Source organism: Myxine glutinosa, chromosome 2 (assembly GCF_964187855.1).
Source record: "Myxine glutinosa chromosome 2, kmMyxGlut1.1, whole genome shotgun sequence".
NCBI lineage: Eukaryota > Metazoa > Chordata > Myxini > Myxiniformes > Myxinidae > Myxine > Myxine glutinosa.
In genome coordinates this window covers 55,222,150-55,243,469 of record NC_136262.1, presented here as the reverse complement: position 1 = coordinate 55,243,469, position 21,320 = coordinate 55,222,150, and the positions used below count along the sequence as shown (strand labels likewise).

Here is a 21,320-nt window from a genome sequence, read left to right as displayed (position 1 = left end):
CAGGGTACCGGCACATATCTTTTCAAGAGACCCTTTGGAATCCTAAATAGCCACACCCAAGATGGGTGCTGACGGGACGGCTGGCTTTACATTCCCATCTGAAGGAAGGCATGTTTGGGGATGCATCACACAACAATGGTTCAGTGTAGGATTTCACTCCACATGGGTCCAAATCCCTGAGCAGAGAGCTCAGACGCAAGTACTGTTTCTTGTTCTTCCATGAGTTTGTTCTTCTAAAAAAGACAAACATGACCCATCCTGCTCTCACTCGGCCTATAATACCATCCAGCCTTCCATGAATGCCTCCTGCCAAAGTACTAACCAGGCTTGAGTTTGCTTAATTTCCGAGATCGAACAGCAAAAATTGCATTCTATCCGAAAAGTCGTTGGCTTTGTCATTGCCAGTGTTCAAATTGTTATTAGTCCGCTTATACACCCACAGCCATGACTAGACCTCTATATCGTTTCAAAAGCTGGCCCACACAATGATGTATCTGCCAACACCTTCCTTCCCAATAGCCAGTTCTGGATAGTTAATGTACCATACATAACACATGTGAGAACTTAACCACATCAAAACTACAACACCCTTTTGGTTTTAGGATCAGGAAAGCAGGACTTTTAATCGACACACGAGTCATCCTTAGCTGTGATAGGTGATTATATGTTCTAGACACTGGTGCTCTTCCATTGTCTTGCGGCTTCTAATGTTGCTTTCGGACAAACTGCACTTTTGATCTATTCTAAAAGTTTACTAGTTGTAAACTGTTCATTTCACTGCTTAATTGTCTTTTGCGTTTTTGATCTCACAAGGGCTTTCTCAAAGTTTGTCCCACATTTACCAAATAGGCATGGTAATGCTATTAACTTGATTTCATTACCTTTGCCAACGAAGGTGGATGGAGGTTATGTTTTCACCCCTCTTTGTCTGTTTGTCTGTCTGTGAGCACGATATTTCAAAAAGTTATGGATGGAGTCGGACTAAACTTGGTAGACAGGTTTGGTCTGTGACCAGGACGTATTGATTCCATTTTGGTGAAGATCCGGAACCGGATCCGGAACCGGATCCGGATAATAGAATTTCTTAATTACCTTCGCCACAGAAGGTGGATGGAGGTTCTGTTTTCACCCCTGTCTGTTTGTCTGTTTGTCTGTCTGTGATCAGTATATCTAAAAAAGTTATGGACGGATTTGAATGAAACTGGGTGGACTGGTTGGGTGTGTGACAAGGAAGAAGCGATTCAATTCTGGTGAAGATTCGAATCCGGATCAGATAATTTTTAAAGCAATTCTTCACCTTTGAGTGATAGGGCTGAAACTGATATACAACAACAACAGGCATTTTAAGGCCATTTTCCCTGCTAGAGCGGGGGTTAGCCTTGCGGTCCCCATGACAATCTTCTCCATTTTGTCCTATTTTCTGCATCTCTCCTTGTTAACCCCCTTGCCCGCATTTCTTCTTCCACCATCTTTAGCCAAGTCTTGCTCGGTCTTCCCCGTCCTCTACTTCCTTCTACATTCATTTCCATCACTCTTCTCAACCAGTCACTTTCATCCTTCCTCAACACATGACCAAACCATCTCAACCTGTTTCTCTTCACAGCATCCATCACAGGCTCTATTCCCATCATCTTTCACAATTCATCATTTGTCTTCCTCTCTCTCAACGATACTCCACACATCCACCGAACCATTCGCATTTCCACCCTTTTCCACCTTTCCATATGGCTGAAACCCATATGTAGCACGATATCTCAAAATGGTGCGGACGGATTCAGACGAGTCTTGGCGGACTGGTTCGGTGTGTGGCAAAGACGAATCGATTTTGGCGATTCAAATACAGATCTGGATACGAGGATTTTTTCATTTTCTAAGTGATTCTTCACCATTGAGTAATATTGCCAAAAACAATTTCAAAAAATTGTGAACACGTTATTACAAAAGTAGGTGGATGGGTTGGGTAGGTGACAAGAACCAGCCAATTTGATTTTGGTTCACTCCAGATGTGGCCTATGCTTCGAAGCAGGTGGGGTGAAGTTGGGAGCTGTCCGTGGTACCACTGGCCATGTTGATGCAGTATCAGATACAAAACGTAAACGGTTCAGCGTGGCTCTACCATGTGCCCGTTCTATTTTTTAAAGTGATTCTTCACCATTTAGAGATAGGGACAAAAACTATAAATAAACTATGTTCCTTGTTGGTTGTCCTGAGCACATTTACCGCGGCCTCGTTTGGTCTTCTGCTGATGCAACCCGGTGTCATGATAACTGAAATTACGTTCACCTGAGTACAATTGGGTGGCCAATCCAGCTTCACCTGAAAAAGGACAAATACCAGCAAGTATTGATCAACAGTCAATAGAGGTTATTATTGAATGGGACTTGCAAATGTTCAAGTGCAATAAGCAACCAGTTCTACAAAACACAATTCTGCCATCATGTAAGAGGCAGCATCTTTTCTTGAAGTTTTGGAGTTCACTAATGCCTCCTTCTTTCCTTGTTGAAATGCAATGGGCTGTCTTTTCATCCACCGAGGTCGTATATTTCCAAGGCAAATGCATCGTAGTGCTCCGTATCGAAAGGCAATGCCTTTTTAGTGCACACATATTAAAATCTGTCCGAAAGAGGACGGGGCTTCGGGATTGGGATGCTTCAGGTATGCTTGGAATCAGTTGCATGACACGAGACTCCATCAATAATGAAGTCTTACTGTTCTGAGAATTCGGCGCTCGTAACTACATCCATAATTCAGTGACGAGCACTGTTTGAGAGTTCTGCAGAAGGGAAGGACAGATGGACAGGAATATAGAACGTTTCCCGAAAGTTTTCAACCAATATGCTGTGGATGTGTTTCAGAATGCCGGTGTTATCATAATATTACAAAAAGAAGGATGGAATATTGTTTTGCCAACAAAGTAAAAAGAGAAGAACAAGAGGGCTGTGTTAAATATGTCACACACAAAAGGAGACACCATGTTCTACCTTTGTAAGTGACAGCTGAGAAAGTTTTCGGTTTGCTCTCAACATGCGTAGCTAGTGACTTTGAGGTAATCGTATTGAATAAATGAAGAACACTATATGGGATGAAATGCTTTCTCATGAGATTAAACATCATGTAGAATGATTCCTCACCCGGTTTGTCGAAACATCCTGAGAGCCTTTTCACTATGCACATCTTGTTGCCCAGATGGCAGATCCACCATGTTTTGACCTCATGCTCATGCTTGCACATGCTTTTGCTGCATCGATTGGACGGTGATACTTTGTGTGCCATCGGTGCAGTTGCTTGGGTTATGGTGGAGTCTGTCCGCAAGGACACTGGAACAGGAGGACAGGCCTGCGTGTTATGAAACATTTCCAGGTTTTATGAGATGCTGAGTTGCCTTGGCAGAAGCCGATCTCGCCAAATGAGGCACTACTTTTACATGCTAAAAGGCCACCCTCGTTACACATGCCTGCCGTTTGTAGGACCAAGAAAGTGCTCGCGATACCGCAGTGCTTTTACCTATTACTACAATTATTGCAAGTTATCAAATTGCTATTAGCGAGGTTCAAAGTGCCTTCGCGATTCAGGACTGAACAGACCTGTACTACACCAAAAGCACCGCTTTGCAGGTGACAAATAAAAGCTCCACATCTTTCGTTTGCTGACCCATATAACTACAAAAGCATTTCTATTTTAGCATCATGATGAGGAGCAAAAAGCTGCTGTTTCTCTGCCCTTGAGGGATGGAGGAGGATGGGGGCCAGTGGTACCACGGACATCTCCCAACTTCAGCCCACCTGCTTCGAAGCATTTCAACATCGAAACATGGCGATGTTGATGCAGAATGTATATATATATATATATATATATATATATATATATATATATATATATATATATATATATATATATATATATATATATATATATATGTTATATTTGTATGTTGTTACGGATTTGGGGTCAGAGGCTATCATGAGAGGGGTCTCTCAGACCCACTCCCTGACCACCAAACCTGAAGCCGACAAGCCACGGATAACTCCGCGACCCAACGAGTTGGTGAGCATCCGCGGACGCTGGTTGAAGCTTGTTCACTTGCTCACTTCGCTTTTATTGAGGCTCGTGTGGGGCATGGTAAGGAGACAGCCCTTCCTACCTGCTCAAGGTCTCTATTCATTGGCTCCGGGCTCGCAGAGTCGTCGAGTTCCTTCCAGAAGAATCCCCTGCTACTGACCAGTGGACAGCCTTTTGGAAGAATCCTCTGGCAGGATTCTCTCAATTTTAGCACTGCGAGCGACTCTCAATGTAAAAAGCATCGTATCATGTTTTAAATTTTGGAAAATGCAGGGTAGGAAGGAAAGAAATTTATTTAAACCAAAGGATTATTTGTGTTTCACACAATGAAGGGTTTGTTAGCCCATTTGGGGTTAAAAGGGTTTTCGGGAGGTACAGGGAACAGTGATTCGGAGGCAAAAATGGTGAGGGATTTGGATGGAAGTTGGATGAAGAAGGAGAGTTTTGAAGGGAGCATGGAAAATAGAGGTTGGGGAGTGAAAGGATGGGGGATTGGGACGGATGTCGGATGAAGAGGGAAGGGTTTTTATGGAAACATGGGAAGTGGAGGTTGGGGAGTGAGAGGATGAGGGATTGGAGATGGAGGGATGAATGGGTGGATTGATGCTAAATGAGGAAAGGGTAGTTTCCAGTGTGGGTATGGGGTTAAAAGAGGCAAGGGGGTGAAGGGTGTTGGGGAGTCACAGGGAATATCAGCTTGGAAGTGACATCTCCCAGGACAGGCAAACTAGTATGTGGTCAAAAAATGGATTGATGGATTGAAAGATTGTTTTATGGATTGATAGTGGATTTTGGAATTGAAAGTGGTTAGAAAGAGGGAAAATCACACCAGGGATGAAACATGCTAATCTTGCAACACATTCCCCCCAATCCCCTGTACAAAGGGCAGGGCAATGTATCTAATCACACATACTAACTAGGTGGTGTTCATAGAATACTTACCCTGTGCAGTCAACTTGGTGTGAGCCAACTCTTCTGTTTTTTAACGTTTTTGTTTTTTCCCTTTGTTCCAATATGGCTGCCAGACCACGTGAGCGATGACATCATAAATTTATATTCTCTAATATAATTGATGCATAGATCACACTCAATCAATTTCAAACTGATCAGACGAAACGTTGTCACTGTTGAATTATGACGTCATAATTACGGCACCAATGACGCCATTGTTAACAACACCCATTCCCCATATGGAGTTATTTACAATGAGCCACGTTTCAGTTTTTTCCATGGAGCGGTTTTGGAGATATATAGGTGCAACGTTTTTCATCGTGGCTCAGACACTAGATGTTTTTCTGTTTTTCCAAGATGGCAACTATACCACATAACCTATGATGTCATGATTATCATTAAAATATTCAACAGGAGGAGGCGCTCCTATGGTGAAAATGTTGTGCCCATCAGATCAACAGTTGCTGAGAAAAACAAATTCATATTGATCGGATAAGTGTTGATCGATACCTGTCGATTTATGATGTCATAACAAAGACACCGATGACCTCATCATTAACAGATCTTATTCTCCATGGGGAGTAGTTGACAATGAGCCAGGTCTCAATTTTTTCCATGGAGTGGTTTCAGAGATATAGAGGTGCGAAATTTTTCCAGGATGACGCCTGTACCACGTGACCTATGACGTCATAATAATTATCATTCAAAAAAATTCTAAAGGAGGAGCTCCTCATATTCTGAAAATGTTGTGTCCATCGGACTACCAGTTGCAGAGGAAAGTTTTTTTTCATACTGATCAGATCAAGCGTTGTACTTGTCGAATTATGACGTCATAATAAAGGCACCGATGACATCATCATCAACATGTATTATTCCCCATGGGGAATACTTGACAATGAGCCTTGTTTAAACTTTTTCCATTGAGCGGTTTGGGAGATATAGAGGTGCAACGTTTTTCCAAGATGGCGTCCGTACCACATGACCTATGACATAATTATTAATAAAAATAGTCTACAGGCGGAGGCGCTCCTATGGTAAAATTTCGTGTCAATCGGACCAACGGTTGCTGGGAAAATGAATTTTTAAAATGCAAACACGTACGCCACACGTACGCACATACGGAACCGAATGCCTAACCCTGATTTTCGCTTTTCGTGAAGAAATAGCTAACAACCATTTCTGATCCATTTTCATCCATCCATCATTTTCATCATTCATGTGGGTTTATTTCCCCAACCGTGTGTGTGTGTGTGTGTGTGTGTGTGTGTGTGTGTGTGTGTGTGTGTGTCTCGTCCCATTGGTTGTGATCTCCATGTGCGGGTTTCAGAAGGTGAAACGGATTGGAGACCCCTCCCCCAGGTCTCAAAGTGTGTGTGTGTGTGTGTGTGTGTGTGTGTGTGTGTGTGTGTGTGTGTGTGTGTGTGTGTGTGTGTGTGTGTGTGTGTGTGTGTGTCTTTCTATTTCTGCTTGCCTGCACACTTCTTCCAAAGCGTTGTTAATCCATATGAGAAATGTGTCTCTCTCTCCTCTCATCTCTTTGCCTATTATTTCATAATAGTTTTGGTTTTTATTCTGCTTTTCATCTCTCCCTTCTGGACCATTGATGAAGGAAGCCATATCTTATGACCAAGTTGCTCAACCTGTGCTTTTATTAGCGATCATAATAACATTGTCCTGCAAGTGCTGGCTTTTCCAATTATACTCGTATCTGTCCATTTAACCTACACAAAAATGTGAATTCACCATCGTGATATATCACACACATAGCTTAGCCATTTGTTGATTTGGGATCCTTCTGACATTTTTTGAGCTCCTCACACATTAGACCTTTATATTCAGGACAGCATGGAATCTATTTTATTATGACAGCACAACGTTTTTCTTTTTCTCATATTTGTGTGCAGAACATGAAAAACAAGTTGATGTCATCATGTGAATAATACCTAAAACTGGCAGATCTTAACTAGCCCTAGCATATCGATAATCTGGTAAAATATTTATCAACAAAATCAATACTTGTGCATCAATTGGAATTAATCAACAATATTTGTGCAAAATTAACAGCACTTGCGTTGAATACAGTACGTATATTCAGATCAATAATGTAAGGTCCTGCCATTGCTCTTTCCCCAACTATTGGAGCAAATTATATTTGTGAAGGCCAGCATTGTGACTATTTCAGGTAAACATTCTCCAAGTGTCTCAGTTGGTTTGTGTGCATGTGTGTGTATGTATTGTTAATGTCCGGCTTCCTTCTTGTACCTACAGTGCAGTAACTCGTCTTTATTTTCATTGTCCCTCCAAGCTGCTGTTGGTGCATTTCACTGTTTTCCACCATGTTCTAGCTGTTCTGTTGTGTGCTCTCGGTCATCCACAAGCCTCGACCTTCTATATAAATAAAAAATAAGCTAAAATATAATAATGACATTACACTTGGCAGGTGGTGTGATTTTTCTCGAGATACAATTGTTGGCATGGTAATATGGTTCTGCAATATGGTGCCAGTCTTCTTCTTCTTTAATGGCACAATTATTCTCACGTTCTTGTTGGGGTTTGCCCAGAAGGAAGAAGGAAGCTTGGTCCCAAGTCTTTCATGAACCGGTTGGCCCGGTCTGACCGTCGACTATGATTTGGGCAGGAATGTTGAATTTATTTACGGTGCTGGCGATATCTCACCTACTCTTTGTGAACGACACCGTGAGATCTTTAATGTCCACAAACTAATCCCAGCAGACGGGACAGTTAGTTTAATGTCCATTGGGCACACACATTGGTGAATCATCTTGCCTGGGAAACACCGGGATGACAGTTTGTAGGTGGGTCGGGATTCAAACCCAGGCCAGACAGATTAGAGGCGAGTGTACTTACCTCTAGAGTCTAGTGACTCTAGTCCATCCTGCCAGCCCCGTAATATGCTGCCAGTGTAAAGTCAAAAATTTACACACCGGTAAATGATCAGTTTATTATATTCAGCTATTCCCTTTGATACACCACTCTTCCCTAAAATATTCCTTCTCTTCCTTATTAAAATTAAACTCTGAAAAACAGTAAAACTTGCTTTATACATCATTATTGCACAACTGAAATGACCTCATAAGACTTTTTGAAAGACATTTCAAGGTTGATGTGGACATCTCATTGCAGAACGTAAAAATAATAGTTCAATATTGATATTTTATCCATTTATACTGTGTCTTCTGATTTCTACAAGTTATAGCGGAAGTTATATATCAATAACGGTCAACTTGTTCTGGGTAAAATCAATCTGGCAGCCAAAATGTTAAATGTGCTATGAAGCAGTGGTGTATCATTAAGTTGCTTATGGAGGAGAACATCAAACCAACAGAAAATCACAGAAAACTGTCTGTACAATTTGATGTTGTTTGTCTTTCATGTAATCGTATGCTCAAATGGTGCATTGAGTTAAAAAAATGGCGGTGAATTGGTGAGCGAGCTTGAGTAAGCTGACAGACAACCATCTGCTGTCACTCAAGCAAACATCAAATGTGTTGAACAAATAATCTTGGAGAATCACCTGGCTGCTAGACCTTCTTCTTCTTCTTCTTCTTCTTCTTCTTGTTTAACTGCCACTATTATCCCACCCTGTGGGGTCAGCCAGGGGAATCTTGGGCCAAGTCTTCACAAACCGGCTGGCAAGGCCTGACATTCATCTAGTTAGGGCAGGAATTTGGAATTTTGCCATGGTGCCGGCAATACTCTCCTACACTTTGAGAAGGACACCATGGGATATTTAACGTCCACAAACACATGCTGGCAGATGGGACTCCCGGTTTAACGTCTATCTGAGGGACAGCACACACATTGATGAATCACCCTGCCTGTGAAACACCAAACTGACAGTTTATAGTTGGATCGGGATTCAAACCCAGGCTGGACAGCTTGGAGGCGAGTGTGCATACCTCTAGGCCATCCTGTCAGATACCTCTAGGCCATCCTGTCAGCCTTGACTGCAAGAAACTGCATTTCAAAATAATTGGACATCATTGATGAAAGTGGAAAATCAATCATTTGTTCTCACTTGGAAGTCACTATGGTTAGTGCAAGGTGGGTACCAATGACTTCAAGTTTGATGAAAAGTAACTTGCGTGGCCATTTCAACAGAGCACCCGTAACACAACTGGAGGGAGAGAGATGATTTCTTGAAGACGATTGTGACATGCGAAGAGACCAGGGTCTATCATTTCATGCCAAAGTAAAAGCGAGCCATCTTCGGGTGGAGACATATGGTCTCCATCACCAAAAGGTCCAACATTCAGCCATCAATCGGAAAGTTTATGGCAATAGTGTTGTAGGAATTTAATGGTTTCATTCATGTGGATTTTCTTGAATATAGGAAAACTATCAACGCATGTAGTAGTGCAGTCACTCGTGAAATTAAGTGAGACGAGCAATACACAAAAATGGCCAAGATGTTGTCTCAGGACATGACTTTACTGTGCTGTAATGACCGCCCTCGCATGGCAAATGTGACCACAGCTTTGACTCTAACAGAGATGTGTTTGGGAGTTTGTTTGCATTTTCCATGCAGTTGTTCTCCTTCAATTCGTTCCCCATACAGTTCAGACTTAACATGTTGTGGTCGTCTCCTTTTTGGACCAACCAAAGAACATCTAGGTTAACATTAAGTTTACACATTGATAAGATGCCAAAGCACGTATCCTGAAATGGCTGTGTACCGATTCCAACGATATTTCTACGACGCATCAAAGGACGGCCACATCGATATGACAAGTAAGAATGTGTAGTAGGGAAATACCTTGAGACATAGGTCCTTTTAATGACTTCCCTGTAGTTTTGATATCTCTTGAATAAACAGTCCACATCATCCTTGAACTACCCTCGCATATGAAAGTTAATTCATAACATGTGCAGAAGCATAATTATGATGTGGATGACTACTTGGCTATCTATAAAATACTAACAAGCAACGACATCAGAGGAACAGGAAAGCTAAGCCATCGATTTATTTACATGACTTGTTTGATACACTGATTTGAGGGACCGAGTGCCCTCTATCTTTACTGGTGTTTCCTCACATAATCCAATTGCCCCTTTATAATATTACTTAATACCTTCATTTTTGGAATTTTGAGGTTAAGTCTCCTTGAAGAGTTTGAAAAACATTTTCCCAAAATTAGTTTAGTTGACCATGTGGATAACTTCATCATTCCCAACAGACAATGGCTTTGGCTCGGAGCTGCTAGCTGCCCACTGGGGTGGGCCACGGGGTGAGGCATTGGCCTTCCAACGTGAAGCTGCGCGTCTTAATGTGCATACGGTGTGTTAGCTCACAACATCCTTTTTATCAGCACACACCACACTTTGAGACACTTTAGGCATTTTATAGAGTGTTTCATCCTTTGATGAGGGCGAAGCACAAAGTTGAACTTGCACCGTATTTTTCTTCCAGATGGAATTGAAAGCGGAAGATGTGAGGCTGACTGCTCGCACAAATGCCGGGAAAGGTACGCCTTTTGCTGGACTGTACTTCCAAAACACTTTCCCAACATGAATGGTATTTAGGAGATAAAAGTCTACTTTGTCTGATGGAGAACCTCATTGTCAGGAAGCTCAGTATATCCTCCCTACCCTCAATATACCGTTTTAGCTGAAATGCTAAAAGGGATTTTTATCAGGTCAGAAGAGCTAGAAAAATGCAGGATAACACCATTTTGCAACTGTTTTATTTTGTGCTCTGTTTTCCTTTTTTGTGATCAGATGCAATTTTTCAAGAAGCATTCAGGTGAGGTTCAGTCCTCCTTTGTATCTGTGACATTCATTTATTTGACAACACACCCTGGTTTTTATCAGATGATTTTTTAAGTGCCCTGATGGAACTGATAAAGAAAAAGCATAACGATAATGACCAGAGAGGGAAAGAAAGTCATTGAGAGACAACCAAATCTTACAGGTACTGTCACAGTTTAGGGGCACCCCTCCATTTCTTGCAGCACTTACAGCATGTCACAAGGCAAGCGAAGGAGAGATGATGAGTGGGATGCTGAGCCAGGACCAAAACGAGTTTCGTCACCCCCTTGGCAGGATGAATCACCCATCCTAGCCTTGCTCAAACCCAGCGCAGTATCTTCTCCCTCTGGGGCTGATTCGCCAAAAGTTGGGGCTGCTGAGAGCAAGCCTGGTATGAAGTGGTTCGCACGGTCCATTGTCTGTTGCCATTTATTCTATTGTGCATTTCCTACGTGTGGGTCTGTTTAACCCTTTATACTGATAGTTTTGCTGGTTGTGTCGGGATTTTTGGTTCATGTTCTAGTCTACTTTTCCACCACGGTAAAGATTTAGGCAGCACCCAGTAATCTGGTATGGTTAGAAATAGGATAGGTACCCTGCCAATACCCAAGGGTTCCAAGCAGAAACATAGGGAGACACAACAGACTTCTTTGGCACTGTCTCCGTGCTGTCCCTGGAGTGGCCCAATGCACGATCGGTGACAAAGCTTCTTGCTATTTTGTCCTTGGCAGACTCACTGTCTCCTTGCCCTGTGAGCCCCACTGATGGCGATTTGAACTCTGAGCAGCTGAGGTCCGAAAGCAGCCGGTCAGACAAGGGCCCAGAAATGGACAATTGTGATTGTGATCAACTGGCTGCTGCTTCTCTGCTCAACCTGGGTCTGGCTCAGCTTCAGCGACGAGCAGCAGGAGCAGTGGCAACAGGTGGCAGCAAACACACACAGGATGCAGCAAGAGATGGGTCGCATAGTGTTGAAGGAAGAAGAAGTGGGAGTTGCCGTGGAGATGAAGAGTCAGCACGGGTGTCAGCACGCCGGGATGAGGGCTTGGACCTGTTGAAGGGAAACCTGCGTCTGCTTGAGCAGGCCATTGCATTGGATGCTGAACGGGAGAGGCAGGCTCAGGAGGCCAGAAGAGTTGTGAGCACTGGCCGGATGGAGAACGACAGTGACATTAAAAGGCCAGTCAGCTTAAAGGGTAAGTGCAACATGCTGGCGGTAGTCTGCAGGTGAATTGTGAAAAATAAAAAGGCGCTTTTTTGGAATTGTTATTAAATAATAGTGAATTGATGTCTGTGTGTGCATCACATCAGAAGGACGAACAGACAAGAAGGAAAGCAAATGCCCAACTCCAGGCTGTGATGGAACAGGACATGTCACTGGCCTGTACCCTCACCATCGGAGCCTCTCTGGGTGTCCTCGAAAAGACAGAGTACCTCCTGAAAGTGAGATGAGCAACCTTTCCCACAAATGTAAACTGTATAGGAAACTGTGGCATGTGACCTTCTCCATAATGGATTTAGTGAATATCGAAACCATCCTTGTAATCTGCAGCTGATTCTTTTGGCTGTGGAATATACAGTCACCTGAAAAAGTAAGTACACCCCATGTAAAGTTTTGACTTTTTCAACATATTTCAACATACAGCTATTTGATCTTCATTTCAACAATATTGAGAGATAAAGGTGATATAATATAACAAATATCATGAAACATTTACATTTTGTAGTCCATTGTATAATTTAAATGAAGATAAATGCAAATTTCGCATGTGGAAAAAGTAAGTACACCCCTACATTTATCACTACTTCAAATACCTAAAATTAGAATCAGGTGCACCAGCTCAGGTGCAAATGATTAGAACATCGTTAAAGAGGATCTTGGAGGAACCTGTCTTATTTAAACCTCAGACATTTAGTTTGGTTTGCTCTTTGTTGTTGAAGTGTGCGGCGTCACCATGCCTAGATCAAAAGAGCTCTCTGAGACCTTCAGAAAGAAGGTTATAGATGCCGACAAGTCTGGGAAGGGATTTAAAAAGATCTCCAAACAATTTGAAATCAATCATTCGACTGTCCGGAAGATCATCTACAAGTGGAGAAGATTCCAAACAACTGCCAACTTGTTCAGGCCAGGCCGCCCCAGCAAGTTCAGCCCGAGAGCAGACCGCAAGATGCTGAAAGAAGTCTCTAAGAATCCCAGAATGTCATCACGGGACCCACAGGTAGCTCTTGCCACTGTTGATGTCAAAGTGCACGAGTCTACCATTAGAAAGAGGCTGCACAAATTTGATCTACAAGGGAGGTGTGCCAGGAGGAAACGTTTGCTGTCCAGAAAGAACATCAGGGCAAGACTAAAGTTTGCCAATGAACACCTAGGCAAAGAACAGCACTTCTGGAACAATGTGCTCTGGACAGATGAGTCAAAGGTAGAGCTATTTGGCCACAGTACCAGAAGACATGTTTGGCGAAAACCAAAGACAGCATTTGACCACAAGAACCTGATACCAACTGTAAAGCATGGTGGTGGAAATATTATGGTTTGGGGCAGCTTTGCTGCATCAGGGCCTGGGCAGCTCACTATCATAGAATCCACTATGAATTCTTCATTGTACCAGAGGGTGCTTGGGGAATAATGTGAGGCCATCTGTCGGAAAGTTGAAGCTCAACCGAAGGTGGACCTTGCAACATGACAATGACCCTAAACATACCAGTAAATCCACCAAGGAATGGCTGAAAAGAAAGAAATGGAGGGTTCTGGAATGGCCAAGTCAAAGCCCGGATCTAAATCCCATCGAGATGTTGTGGGGGAATTTGAAACGAGCTGTGCATGCAAGAAACCCCTCAAACATCGCACAGCTGAAAGAATTCTGCATGGAGGAGTGGGCAAAAATTTATCCCAGTCGATGTCAGAGACTGGTAGACAGTTTTTTTTTTTTTTTTTTTTTTTTTTTTTTTGTATACAAGATCGAGGCTCGTGAAAGAGCGAACATTAATCACACAGAAAGACAAACAGACACATAAAACAAATAACATCGGGAGTGGTAGACAAGATGGGGAGAGAGGGGGAAGGACACAAATACAACATTTGAGAGCAGGGACCGAGAGACATGGAGACATCGAGAGATCTGTGGGAGGGAGAGGGCTTTGGGGGGGAGGCATGTGAAGGGGGGGAGGCATGTGAAGGGGGGGAGGCATGTGAAGGGGGGGGGGGGGTGGGAAAGGTATAAACATATGGACACTGCCAGGATTTCCAGGAAATAAGTTGGAATTTCAAACAAGGTGGATCTGGGGTGAATTAGTGGGGGTAGAAAAGATCAAGGTTATGGATGGGGGAAGATAAGAGATGGTGGTGAACAGCTGTTTTAAAGACCTGGAGGGAGGAGAGGGATTGAAGGGAGTGTGGGAGTTTGTTCCACAGGCGGGAGAAAAGAGGAATGAAAGAGTGAAGGTGAGCAGAGAGCCGAGATTTCGGCAGTTTAACCATCAGAGGGTTGCTGGCAGATCTTGTGCGACCTGTAGGAATATTTGGGGGACAGAGCACAGAGAGAGCTGGGGGAGCAAGGCCGGAGAGGAGTCGGTAAAAGACAGAAAGACCACCTACCTGCCTGCGGTGAGTGAGTGAAAGGCCCTCAGAGATAGCTTCATCGCGGGAGATTCCAATGATTTTGAAAGCTTTGGATTCAACAGCGTGAAGCCGAGCCAGGTGTGAGGCAGGAGCACCAGCCCATAGGGGAGAACAGTATTCCATTGAGCTGCGGATGAAAGCCTTGTATGTGGTGAGGAGCTCAGGTGTGCCGAGGAAGGACTTCGCACGACGGAGGATGCCCAGTCGGCGACTGGCTTTGGAGGCCAGCTTGGAAATGTGGTTTTCCCAAGAAAGATCATGGCAGATAGTGAGACCCAAAAGCTTGAGTGACAGAACTTCTTGGAGAGGATTGTTGAGAAAGTAGATGGGAGGGTTGTCCAGTCGATCTTTTCGGAGAGACAGTAAGAGAGTGAGATTTGGCAGGATTGAAAGACATGTTCCACTTGTTTGACCAGTCTGTGATTTTGTCCAGTTTTGTTATAAGAAACGCCTACTTGAGGTTGTTTCTGCCAAAGGGGGCAATACCACCTATTAGAGCCAAGGGTGTGCTTACTTTTTCCACATGCAAAATTTGCATTTATGTTTATTTAAATTATATAATGGACTACAAAATGTAAATGTTTCATGATATTTGTTATATTATATTACCTTTATCTTTCAATATTGTTGAAATGAAGATCAAATATCTGTATGTTGAAATATGTTGAAAAAGTCAAAACTTTACATGGGGTGTACTTACTTTTTCACGTGACTGTAGCTCACCTCAAAGGGGGAAATATAAATAATAGGATTAGATCTTAGCAAAAGACTATATTGCATGTAAGATTACACAAAGACAAGCAGGGACCCGTGGAAATTCCACAAAATGTAAAATGTGGCAAACCTCAACTCTCTCCCCCTACCCCTAAACAAACTCCAAGTCCTCAACCTCTGCTTCCCAACTCCAAATGCATACCCTTCCCCTCCCTGCCCTAAGGCATCAATGCCCTCTCCATTCCCAAGCCTTCAACTCCCTCCCCTCCCACCCCCAACCCCAGGTCCTCCCCCTCCCCCTCCAAAAGCTCTGAGGTGTCAATCACCTCCCCACTTCAAGCCTTCAAACCCCTTCCCCACCTATCATGGTCAACTGTCCAACTCACAATCCTGTGAGATATGTAGAAAATATATGTGACTATGAAGCCGTTCATGACCTGTGATGGTCTCCTGCCCAACTCACAATCCTGCCAAATGTGTGGAAAAGACACGTGACCATGAGCAAGTCATGGCCTGTCACAGTCGTCTGTCCAACTTGCATTCCTGTGAGATATGCGGAAAAGATATATGACCATGAGCAGGTCATGGCCAACTCACAATCCCGTGAGATATGTGACCAAAATATGTGGCGATGAGCATGTCATGGCCCATTATGGTCGCCTGTCCAACTCACGATCCCACGGGATATGCAGAAAAGACATCTGGCCATGAGCAGGTCATGGCCCGTCACGGTCGCCTATCCAACTCACAATCCCGCGAGATATGCTGAAAAGATGTGTGACAATAAACAACCCAAAACCAATTATCTTCTTCCTGATGCATATATAACCATCGTTAAAAGTAAATAATGATCTTGGACAGAGACCTTTTATAATTGCATGGGTTTAAGGCCTGTTTAAGGAAATGCCACGTAGTTATTTGGGCTGTGTATAAGTTCACAGAGTGCTGCCTCGATCGCTGAGGTCGATCTTCACAATGCCCATGACACCAATAGGCATCCTTTTAACTGTCACCTTGGTCATTCTACAATGAAGGGAAACTTATAGGGAGGGCATGGTAATCGTGAATATGGAAGCTCTGCATATGTCTTATGTACTTACAAGAACATAATATATCTGTGTATGTATATTTGTATATGTGCGTTTTATATATATGTGTATGTAATGTATGTATGTGTGTGTGTGTATATATATATATATATATATATATATATATATATATATATATATATATATATATATATATATATATATATATATATATATATATATATATATATATATGTATATTGTTACAGATCGCGGTTAGATGTTGTAGACCGAGCGGTTGGTGACCGCGACCTAACAAACTTACCCGATTCCACCCGAACTTTGGCCGTATCGCACCACAGCTGCTCAATCAGGGAAAAGACAAAGGCGACGAATGCAAAGAGGAAAAAGGAATAAAACGAGAAGACGTACAGACGAGTAATGGGGTTTATTATTTACACACACAAGCAAAAAGGAGCAATTAAGTTTATTTACAACACATAAGACGCAGGTGACACAGTGCAAATACTAGCTTATCTACAGGCTTAACTTATCCCAGGACAGAACAAACAAAAGACAAACTCACGTACACAAGAAGGGTGGAAAGGCAGGAGGTGGATGGCTGGAGGTGAACGCTTGGTGGAGCCAACGCGGAGCTTGGCGGAGCTTTGGTGGAGCCAACGCGGAGCTTGGTGGAGCTGAACGCTTGGTGGAGCCAACGCGGAGCTTGGTGGAGCTGAACGCTTGGTGGAGCCAACGCGGATCTTGGGGGATTGGTGTGACGGGTTCTCTCTCCTTCCTTAGTCCCACCCAGTCCAACAACTTCCTCTCTTGCTTAGTCCCACCCAGTTCAACAACTTCCTCTCTTGCTTCAGGACTCTTTCTCTCTCTTTCTTGGTCCCTCACTCTTTACCACCGACTCCTCACCAACGCAACCACTGACCCTTCTCAGGCAACCGACTCAGACCAACTCAGACCAACTCCTTGTGCATCCCTGACCAACTCCTTGTGCATCCCTGACCAACTCCTGGCCTTTCTGTCTTCTGCTCTCCTCTGTAAAAACGCATCTCCTTTTGGACACGCCCTGCCTTGGGTTATATAGGCCCCCGCCCCTCAACCTTTGCGACCCTCCCCGATCGCTCTTCCTCCGCCCTCTCTAGCCGAACCCCTGGCTCATGGTTGGTCGAGTGGGGCTGGCTCACTCCTCCCCTCTATGACGAGGTGGAGACACGCCTTTCTTCCCTGACTCGAGCCTCGTGGTCAATGGCGGTTATTGGAGGGGAGGTAATATGGGCAATCGAGGCTCGGCAATGACGAGAGGGGATGTAATATGGAAATGGAGGTTTTGGGGATGGGAAGGAAAGGGAATCTATCCTCTTTCACTGGTGCAATGGAGTATTTCAATTAATGGAAGACACAGCCTTACACTAATACACATAATAAGGATATAACTGTCAAAAAAGATATATCGTGTCCTGCATGTATGTTTTATGGACTAACTACGGAAACGCCCTTTGACCTTTATACAACCACAAACGGAGGGAGGAGGGGTGATATTTTACAACAACCTTTTACAACAACATTTTACCACAACAACAAAATAAAAAAAACATTCTCATATCCACAACACTGCACCCTCCTCCCCTTAGGCACGTCCCGGGCCTATTACTTTTACCTTAGTGTGGCACGTAGGTGTAGTTCCCTCTACTTTTAACCTGACCCTGAGTGCGACAGTTTTAAAACATAAATAAATGTGTCCCGCTGCTCCATTGCACCCTGCCTAACAGACTTACGCCCACAGTTAACCGAATTGCGGAATGGTCTTCAAACTACACACTGACGGTGGGAAGCATTATTTACCATTGACGCTACTTTTATTTACAAAACTAACCCAGGACCTGTAATTGTTCTTTCTGGGGGGGAGACAGTCTGCTCTGCATCGACGCACCATGAACGCACCCAAAAACGCACCAATACAAGCCCAAGCACCAATCGGTGCAGTCACCATTGTTCATCAATGTTCAACAATAAAATAAATTCAACAACCCCTAACCCTGCAGGTGATCTCTTGCTCTTCGGCTCCCTCTGCTGGTTATTATTATCTCTTCCAGTTGTTGTCATTTTCTTTGCTTTTCTTACTGGCGGCCTATTTGCAATAAAGTGTGCCCCATGTGTCCCTTTTTTATTTGATTTTATTTATGGCCCACAGGGCCGACTAGTGTGGTTCACCTGTGGGGCATCGGTGCCCTGTGGCCAAGGTCCGCCAGCAAGATTTCGGGCCCTCATGGCCGGTTCCAGCAGAGGGGCCATGCCCCAACCCATGGGGTCCATAAGTGGTGCTCGGCCACAGACATGTGGTCCATAATGTGGTGCATCGATGCAGACAGCTGGTTCTGGGAATTTCGGGCACACAATGGCCGACCCATGCACGCTCCCCTCGGCGCCCAACTGCGCACAGGTCATGTGGGAGACAAAAGAAAGACAATTGAGCGAGGGGTAAGGTCACAAGGGTACACGTCAATAAGGCAATGCAAGGCGAAATGCGTACGGAGGGCGAAGTGAGAAAGCTCGTCCCTACCGTACGTCACCCCCCTGTCACCTACCCTACCCTTGCCCTTACCCCATATGTACAAAAATCTACCCATTTACAAATTCGTCACTACTGTCACGTCTTCCCCATATTTCCCCTATACCAAATTCGTCTCCACAATCCCTCTACTTCAAAATTTGCCATCACCAATTCATCATCAATCCTCATAAGGAGGGAGAGATGGAATTACGCACAATGTCACACCCACGTCATGATGCGTCTCACAATCCAAACATTTGCATCATAAAAAATAATCAAAACATGGCATGGTGTGGAGTACCTGTCACCTCAGGTGAGTGGATGCAGATGGTGCGAGGAGATCCTTCATCCTAACTATTTTCTAAATGACTTTAACACACTTTACACTACCCGGGGTCTTTCCCTGCCAATCCATTGGCCAACTTACACTATGGGTTCTAATAACCAATTCGCATTGCCCAAACTGTGGTGCTTCTCAATTTGGGGTCTCACTCCCCCGATTCATCTCCCGGTGCCCTCGCACAATTTCTGGGCTGCGACGTGTAACTCTCCCAGCAGGTCTACCCACCTGCACACCTCCACCACTGTAGTTGCCACCCGAGCTTACCTAGCTCCTCACCCTAACCTATCTAACTGGGGCAGGCCCCTCCTGGCTCTGTCACCCCACTCGGTGCCCTCTGGCACTGGGCTACCCGGGTCCGTCCTCCGGATCCTCGGGCCCCATCCACAACAACTACTACCGGCTCCCAGAGCCCACCTGCGGCCTCACCTGGCCGACATCCTCACAGTGGTGGAGCGCCCAACCAACTACCCACACTAACAGGCTACACGCCCAGCCATTTCCACGACACTAATGCACCCATCCAAATACCATTCTTTCACCTCGCACCACAGATGCCAATATCCAACCACAATTTACCTATACCCTCTACCTAACACTTACACTACCCGCCCCGGGTATCCGTGATGGGGGTCCACTCTTCCCCCATTCACACCTTCGTACCATCCACTCCACTCCACAATTTCCACCATACTCACTCCACGACCATCCATTCCAATACTCCATACCATTTATTCCATACACCTGTCTTTCATTCATCTGTCGTTGCACACCTGTGCAATCCTACCTGGTGCCACCTGCACCCTCCTCCTCTTCCTGGACCATTTGGTCAACACAACACGCAATCACCACTACTCCCTCATACACTGCTCCACACACCTGTTCAGTTGCACACCTGTGCAATCACACCTGTTCCATTCTCACCTGTTCAATCCTCACACACACGGCATCATCTCAGCTAACTACTCCCCTCTGAAACTTGCGCTTCCCAGTCGTCCCTTTAAACTATTGCGCTCCCCCGTCATTATCATCCACACTAAACTACCTGCGTCCCCACTACAGGTATCAGTCACTAACTAATCTTAACGTTACCTAATGTCATCTTCGCTAGATCCCTATCAATATCCTAACCCACCCGGGCTAGTTTTCACTGCCATACACCCCATAAACTATTGCGCATTTGCCCCCCCTGTGAGGGATGGTGGATTTGCCATCCCACCACATCGGGGGTCTCTCACTATCAATTTTGTTCGTCCAGATTCCAACCAATTCAAAAATTTTCCATTTACTGCCAATTCTACCCACCTTTCGAAATTTCGTATCAATTCACTATCACTATCACCATCACCCGTCTACGTATTACATCCTCTCGGTGCGCCAATTCACGTCTACAGCCCGGCTTCGTACAGCCGAGCAATGAACGCGGATTCTTTTGTGCCGGCGGCTGGATGCGTCCCGCATTCGGGGCAGGGGCGGGGGCTTACCCGGGCCGAGATCCCACGCACCACCTCGGCGTGGAGCCATCCAATGTCCCGATCTCGACCTGCCGGCACGTCTCAATAGAAAGTGGTCGCCATGACGACCCTTCCTATCGGGCGGCCCGCTCCGCCTAGTGGAGCCCGGACGCGGCCGTTCCAAGCGAGGCCCAGCGTGGATCGCGCACGGCGGTCCTTTCGAACCCGCCGTGGCTCGGAACCCCGCTGGTTCTCGCGGCACGCGAAGCTGCCCGACGCGCACCGAGGGCCCGAGTCGGCTATAAGTCGTTCTAACCTCTAGCCTGGTTACCGTCGACGCTTCACCTGGATTCTTACAAGCATACGCTACCCCTTTCTTGCTCATACATGCAGCTGTTTCCATGCTCCTCGTCGTACCGTTCCTTACACACCTCGGTACACTCATTCCTCTCCCAGCCTTGGTCACACACCTGACCACCGAACACTTTGGCACACATTCGTTGGTCGCACACCTCACCAACACACCTCTTCGCGCCCCCTCCTCGGTCACTTCCTCTGTGACAATCACAGGTGTGCTCTCATTCGCACACCCAACCACGTGCCTCACTACCAACTCAAATGTGCCTTCCCACACACGCTCTACCATTCCAGGTGTGCATTCTTCCATTCCAGGTGTACATCCTCGCTCACCTGTCATAACCAACTCACGCTCCGTTTCACTCTCACTACTCTCACCTCCATTCTTGACCGCGCACTCACCCTTACTCTCGACAGCACACTCTTTCCTCATGCACCCGTCCGTTACACACCTTTC

At 44.9% G+C, this 21,320-nt stretch overlaps 1 protein-coding gene across 4 annotated transcripts in view; it reads left to right on the top strand.

Moving 5' to 3' along the window:
• Positions 1–21,320, top strand: part of LOC137421785 (myelin transcription factor 1-like protein) — a 253,738-nt gene that overhangs the window by 57,361 nt on the left and 175,057 nt on the right. For all 4 annotated transcript variants that reach the window (XM_068108183.2, XM_068108181.2, XM_068108184.2 and 1 more), the window contains exons 3-8: positions 10,209–10,309; positions 10,442–10,496; positions 10,750–10,774; positions 10,983–11,170; positions 11,511–11,975; positions 12,091–12,222. In XM_068108183.2, the coding sequence (XP_067964284.2) occupies positions 10,209–10,309; positions 10,442–10,496; positions 10,750–10,774; positions 10,983–11,170; positions 11,511–11,975; positions 12,091–12,222 (966 nt within the window). The remainder of the gene's footprint in view (positions 1–10,208; positions 10,310–10,441; positions 10,497–10,749; positions 10,775–10,982; positions 11,171–11,510; positions 11,976–12,090; positions 12,223–21,320) is intronic.